This window comes from Homarus americanus, unplaced genomic scaffold (genome assembly GCF_018991925.1).
Source record: "Homarus americanus isolate GMGI-L3 unplaced genomic scaffold, GMGI_Hamer_2.0 scaffold20465, whole genome shotgun sequence".
In the NCBI taxonomy this organism is placed as follows: Eukaryota; Metazoa; Arthropoda; class Malacostraca; order Decapoda; family Nephropidae; genus Homarus; species Homarus americanus.
The window spans coordinates 9840953-9848545 of record NW_024756914.1 but is presented as its reverse complement, the minus strand read 5'-3'; the positions used below and the strand labels follow the sequence as shown (position 1 = coordinate 9848545).

Below are 7593 nucleotides of genomic sequence, written 5' to 3'. Positions count from 1 at the left end.
TGGTAGCGGCAGTGATGCTGGTGTATAGTCATGGTAGCAGCAGGTGACGCTGGTGTATAGTCATGGCAGCAGTGATGCTGGTGTATAGTCATGGTAGCAGCGGGTGATGCTGGTGTATAGTCATGGTAGCAGCAGGTGATGCTGGTATAGTCATGGTAGCAGCAGGTGATGCTGGTGTATAGTCATGGTAGCAGCAGGTGATGCTGGTGTATAGTCATGGTAGCAGCAGGTGATGCTGCTGTATACATGGTAGCAGCAGGTGATGCTGGTGTATAGTCATGGTAGCAGCAGGTGACGCTGGTGTATAGTCATGGTAGCAGCAGGTGATGCTGGTGGCGTCAGTGGTGGCAGCAGGTGATGCTGGTGTATAGTCATGGTAGCAGCAGGTGATGCTGGTGTATAGTCATGGTAGCAGCAGGTGTATAGTCATGGTAGCAGCAGGTGCTGGCGTATAGTCATGGTAGCAGCAGGTGATGCTGGTGTATAGTCATGGTAGCAGCAGGTGATGCTGGTGTATAGTCATGCAGCAGTGAGCTGGTGTATGTCATGGTAGCAGCAGGTGACTGGTCATGGTCATGTGCAGCAGGTGATGCTGGTGTATAGTCATGCAGTGGTAGCAGGTGATGCTGGTGTATAGCAGCAGGTGAGCAGGTAGCAGCAGGTGATGCTGGTGTATATCATGGTAGCAGCAGGTGATGCTGGTGTATGCAGTCATGGTAGCAGCGCTGGTGCATAGTCATGGCAGCAGCAGGTGATGCTGGTGTATAGTCATGGTAGCAGAGCAGTGTATAGTCATGGTAGCAGCAGGTGACGTGGTGTATAGTCATGGTAGCAAGGTGATGCTGGTGTATGCATGGCAGCAGGTGATGCTGGTATAGTCATGGTAGCCAGTGATGCTGGTGTGTACATGGTAGCAGCAGGTGACGCTGGTGTATAGTCATGGTAGCAGGTGACGCTAGTGTATAGTCATGGTAGCAGCAGGTGATGCTGGTGCATAGTCATGGTAGCAGCAGGTGATGCTGGTGTATAGTCATGGTAGCAGCAGGTGACGCTGGTATAGTCATGAAGCAGGTATGCCAAGTCATGGTAGCAGCAGGTGATGCTGGTGTATAGTCATGGTAGCAGCAGGTGATGCTGGTGTATAGTCATGGTAGCAGCAGGTGATGCTGGTGTATAGTCATGGTAGCAGTAGGTGATGCTGGTGTATAGTCATGGTAGCAGCAGGTGATGCTGGTGTATAGTCATGGTAGCAGCAGGTGATGCTGGTGTATAGTCATGGTAGCAGTAGGTGATGCTGGTGTAGTCATGGTAGTAGGAGATAACGTTGGCTTTACTTGAGTAAACAGATAAACTTGAGTATTAAGTGACATTCAGAACATGGGGTACAGTCAGCCCTGCACTTGTCACCTAGCGAATGCAACTTGTGGTCACTGATCGGTTTTAGTTCACATTCGGCAACCTGTGAAGTAATGGTAACAAGTACTGTGTAATGTAGTGAGTAGCATAATTTTAAACGAATACTTGATCAATATTAAAGTGTTTGATGTTTTCTCCTTCTTATTGAGATGTGAGAATGCATCTATCGGGATGATGAATGTTGTGGCTTCAACGGACACAACGGCATAAATGGAGGCTAACTAAAATTGGGTTTCTATCACAGCTAGATTCATTCCCTTACTGTCAAGGAGAGAAAAATTTATATTCGATAAATCCTAGTGAGTTGTGGCCCTGGGAGTCCGTAAAGAATGTTCTCCGAGTGCGGGAAGAATACTGCATAGAGACTTGTCGCCATGGGAACGAGAAAAGGGTCAGACAATCCAACTTGGCTAGTGGCTGCTTGCACCCCTGGGTTCCTTGGCCCAGGTGGAGTGCTGGCTCTTGGCCACTCCTTCAAACTTTACCATTGCGCCCTCTCTCACGCCTGTTAAATACTTGACCATTTTAATCACTGTTGCAGCTGCTTTGTCACTGTAGGATATCTTCTACATAAGCTCGATTTAAGGTGATATGTTAATCCCAGAATATCTCGTGTAGAAGAGCATAAAGTAAGTGAAATGAGAAAGTTTCGTCCAATTCATCAACATATTCAGTATGTGTAAATAATGCTAATTGTACAAGTGGAGGGGCAAATAAGGGGAGACTGCGCAACACAGCTACTGGTGTGGGTCGCCACGCTTCAAAGCCTAATATATACCTGAGTAAGTCACAATCATGCCAACCACCCAGTATGTATGTACAATGCAAACTTCACTAACACTCCACGAAAGAAACTGGAAGTAATTCACATACCAAAAAAATGAAAACATACCATAAAAATGAAAACGTTAAAATATTTTCATTAATCCTAAAAACTCGTCTTGTTAGTGAAACTGTCCTCCTCATGCAGAATTGCTATACAATTTACATATATAATAAAAGGGCAGAACAACATCTTGTTATTCATTTTTTCATTATACCCTCCACTGGCATCAATACATTTACTCCACTTTCCCTGCAAATTCAGAAAATAACACTATCGGGGTAGGGGTGGACTTAAAATTCAAAACCGATGAGTCTTTTATTAGAGTCAGTTCTGGGCTGTAGGGAGGGTGGTTGACTTGCTGAAAGCCACAGTCGTGAGTAGAAATGTTTGACGCTGGAATTGTGTACCGGCGAGCGGCGTTTTGTCATGGAGCAGGAACACAATTCTTGATAGTATTCTCATCGTTTCTTCCAGATGATGCAGCTCAGTTTCATATTAAGACAGTATAATAGTCAACGGTGATCATTGTCTTGTATGTCAGGTTGATCAGATAACCGTGGTCATGATCTTGGTGGCAGGGGTTGACTTATGAACTTTTTGATGTTCGAAAAAATAAGGTGCTTTCATTGCCTGGACTCCGTACATCTCCTGTCACAAAGCGGGAAGAAAGTTAGCTGGATTGGCTTCATACACTTAAAGGAGCTCGTGGCTTCAGGCCATGAGTTGAACCTCTGGTGTCGGTCCTAGGACATCCCCAAATGTTCACGAAAGATGGTCACAACATATTCACGTGAGGTACTTATTTCGTCGACCTTGATACCCCTGTCCTTCATTTTAACAGATCTCGACTCTGGCTACAGTTGCCTTGTCAGTAGCATCTTCAGGCCGTCCTGAGTAGGGGTCGTCAGGGCCGGATTAAGCTTAATAGGGGGCTGGGGCACAGATCAACTTGGGGCCCCCTACCCTCAAGGTATATATAAATAACAAGAACAAAATATACCCAAATTTATCAATGATTTCATCAATATTAAGCTTCTGCAAAATTACACATTTAATGTTCATAAGAGACAGAAAATTGAGACTTTGCTAGGACATCGTTGAACGAAGTTCATGATTTATACGCTTCAACTTCGAGAATGTTTGGATTTGGGGGCCCCTTAGAGTCGGGGGGGCCTGAGGCCAGTGCCTCAAGTGCCTCATGGTTAATACGGCACTGGGGGTCGTGCCCAAGGCTTTCTTGCCCACACTTGAACTCCTTGACTTAATTTCTTGCAGCAGCGTATGAGGGGACGCCATTTGTACCACAAATTCCCATCATACACAGATGAATGAATTTTGCCATTCTGAAGTAATTTTCCCAGATGCCATACTTTAAACTTACTCTGAAACAGGAAATTGTAATACATTGCTCATATCACGGAAAAAAGTGCTAAAACTATCAACACTACGATAACAAAAATATAATAATAAAAATGTTGCTGCATCGCAAAACCTTTTAATTGGCCTTCGTATGTGTATTAGATAAGTCAATGACAAATGTGTTTAAGAATCTTATCATAATATTAATTCCAAAACAAAGCAATGAGTTTTGCTAATAATAAAAAATATTCCATTGTTATAATAATAATTTTAATAGATGTACTTAGCGAAGTGAAACATTTAACTTAACACTGAAGAACTTGCGTCATGGGAGTGTCTCGCTGGGCCATAAATAAACCTTGGACCAAAACAACGCCACCACGCTCTCATCCGCAGCCTCGCGCCGCGTTACTACCCGGGGAAATTATCTCCTCAGAGATCTCCGAGTCTGTTTTCCTCATCCAATAACAAATTTTGAGAATTTATGTAACATTTGTACAGAATTATTCAGAGTCTTCACTTTAAAGTTTGATCAATATGGTAGTGAAAGGGGTCTCACTGTATACTATGGTTATATAAAACCGAATATCAGGACTTCGAAGTCCTTAACGGAAGTTTGTTACAGTGTCCACTCAACCACCGCTCCCCACCATAATACGGCTGTAGGAAGACTCAATATTTTTAACATGAGTTGATTTTCTTTTGCTTCTTTTTCCTGAGTTTACTTATTTTTGAAATTTCCTCGGGAGTGTTTTATCTTCGATTTTACTGTGTAAGGAAAAATATATTTGTTGATTCAATACTGAAGTTTCCTCCAGCTTATGTAACTCTACTTCACTGCCACTCATTATTAAAGTCCTTTTTTGTTTCTGAGACTCAGTAGGAACAAGAAGAATATATAATTTGAATAGACTGTAAGAACAATTGTATTTTTCTGTTGATTTTAAGTATTTTTTTTATGGATATAGCGACCGAGTGAATAGAGTACTCGGCTTTTGTCCCGGTTCACACCATGGACATCCCAAGTTTCCCCCAACTCCGAATGTGCATCTAACTTTGCGGTTCAGAAGTGAATACGGTCGAGTGTGAAGCCGACCACACTGCCTCCTTGTGTACTGAAAACAGGCTTATTCTGCTGTGTGCTGTATCCACACTGCCTCATAACTAATTTCGTACTTCACAAAATTTATAACTGATACTTTCATAAGAACTGACTTTCAATGTAATCTTCTCACGGAGAGAACAAAGGTGGTACAGCAGAAACGCGCATAATTCTCACCAGTATGTCAAGGGTTCGAGCCTCGGCCCGGAAACACGTGAGAAGGGTGTTGTTATCCAGTGTGACCCTCACTACCAAACACCACAGGTTTCCGGTGCCCGGTTTCCTCCTGTACCAACACTGGATAAAGTGCCTAAACGGCTAGTAAGCTGTTAAATTGGCGAATATGATAAAAAAAAGACGGAAACAAACTATGAAATGTCAGAGCCGTAGCTATCCAGTCGATCACAAGGTAAACTAGATAGCCGCTACACGTGGGTTGTCAACATTTATGTAGTCGAGACCACAAAGTCTGAGTCTGAGTCTGAGATTAAGGCCGACACTAAGAACCATTAAGTCTGAGTCTGAGATTAAGTCTGAGACCAGCCTTCCCAGCCGAAAACTTTAAAAGTCGAGACAAACCGAGATCAGTTGCAGTAGTACCATTATTTATATGACGATGACGGAGCATCAGTTCATACATGTAGTTGGGTCATCACAGAGACCTCAACCTCTCACTGGCACCACACAGAGGTGTTAGGGTCACCAGCGCCCAAACAACAATAATCTAAATGCCATCATTCCATTAGTTTAAATCTGTTGTGTATAATTTTACTTTGGTTAAGCTGAGTTAGGTATGTGTAAGATCAAACATAGTTATAGTAATGTTTTCTTAATTAGATAGATAGATAGATTTGTAGTCAGTAAAATCGTAATTCAAGTTCACATTAAGTCTCGATTTACAGTATATCTGGTACAGTGTTTTGTGAGATGTGGCGCCACTGTTTGTTTACATCATAGTAAACCTAACAGAGTGGACAGAACTACCTTAGCTTTAGTGACCAGACCAAGGATACTAAATAAGCAGCTCCCCTTCCCTCAATGCGCGCCTTTCCTGCATGGTTATAGTTTTAATATAGATTACCAAGTAGAACGACAACGGCTTCTATTTGTTGTGTGGCGGGCGGTGGTGCCACATTTTACAAAACACGCCAGCCACTGTACACGTTATAAATGGAGGCCACCTTACATAGGCATTAATGAATTAATCAAAGTACTATCTTCATATCTGAGGGCTGGCAACCACAGTCCCCCACTCTAAACACAGACAGTACAGGGCTACAAATAAAGACAAACAGTAAGCCAGTCAACTAAGGACATCCCGAGAGAGACTGTTGTCACTGGGGTCCCTCATATTTTACTATCAAGGTTATGATCTCTTTTTATACATATCGGGCCGCTTTTTGTACCTTGTAGCAGATGTCACCTGTATACTCGCTTGGTGGTTGTAATGAGGGTAGGTTGGGCAGACTTTGGCACCCACCTGCAGGTCCCTGAGTGAGGCTAGGCCCTCTTCCATAAATACAGCGCCAGGATGAGTAATCAGCTGTGCCTGGCGTGCCTATTAACCCCACAATAACACGCTAAGGAAGTTACTAGCGATCTGTGTTGGTATAGCACAAGCATAGAACACACAGCTACCACCTACCCACCCAGGAAGCAGTGACGCCCATCCAGGAAGCAGTGACGCCCATCCAGGAAGCAGTGACGCCCATCCAGGAAGCAGTGACGCCCCACCCAGGAAGCAGTGACGCCCCACCCAGGAAGCAGTGCTGACGCCCAGGAAGCACAGGAAGCAGTGACGCCCCACCCAGGAAGGTGACAGTGATGCCCACCCAGGACGCAGCGATGCCCACCAGGACAGCGAAGGAAGCAGTGACGCCCACCCACAGGTGTCTACCCAGAGTGATGCCCACCCAGGAAGCAGCGACGCTCCACCCAGGAAGCAGCGACGCTCACCCAGAAGCACGCCCCCCAGGAAGCAGGCTCCACCCAGGAAGCAGTGACGCTCCACCCAGGAAGGAGTGACATCTGCACCCCAGGAGTGACGGAAGGAGTGACATCTACCCAGAGTGATGCCCCCAGGAAGCAGTGACGCCCCCAGGAAGGAGTGACATCTGCCCAGAGTGATGCCCACCCAGGAAGCAGTGACGCCCCACCCAGGAAGGAGGACCCAGAGTGACGCCCACCCAGGAGGAAGCAGTGACGCCCCACCCAGGAAGGGTGACATCTGAGAGTGATGCCCACCCAGGAAGCAGTGACGCCCCACCCAGGAAGGTGACATCTGCATTGATGCCCACCCAGGAAGCAGTGACGCCCCACCCAGCACCCAGAGGGAAGCAGTGACGCCCACCAGGAAGGACAGTGATGCCCAGGACCCAGGAAGGAGTGACATCTGCAGAGTGATGCCCACCCAGGAAGCAGTGACGCCCACCCAGGAAGGAGTGACATCTACCCAGAGTGATGCCCATCCAGGAAGCAGTGACGCCCCACAGGAAGGAGTGACATCTACCCAGAGTGATGCCCACCCAGGAAGCAGTGACGCCCACCCAGGAAGGAGTGACATCTACCCAGAGTGATGCCCACCAGGAAGCAGTGACGCCCCACCCAGGAAGGAGTGACATCTACCCAGAGTGATGCCCACCCAGGAAGCAGTGACGCCCCACCCAGGAAGGAGTGACATATCAGAGTGATGCCCATCCAGGAAGCAGTGACGCCCCACCCCAGGAAGGAGTGACATCTACCCAGAGTGATGCCCATCCAGGAAGCAGTGACGCCCACCCAGGAAGGAGTGACATCTACCCAGAGTGATGCCCACCCAGGAAGCAGTGACGCCCCACCCAGGAAGGAGTGACATCTACCCAGAGTGACGGGAAGCAGCGACGCCCACCTC

At 46.3% G+C, this 7593-nt stretch overlaps 1 protein-coding gene across 1 annotated transcript; it reads left to right on the top strand.

The window, feature by feature from the left end:
* Positions 1-6527: 6527 nt before the first annotated feature.
* On the top strand, positions 6528-7279 carry LOC121857299. Its single transcript, XM_042353287.1, has 2 exons — positions 6528-6702; positions 7005-7279. The coding sequence occupies exons 1-2, from the start codon at positions 6528-6530 to the stop codon at positions 7277-7279; spliced, it is 450 nt and encodes a 149-aa protein (XP_042209221.1).
* Positions 7280-7593: the final 314 nt, after the last annotated feature.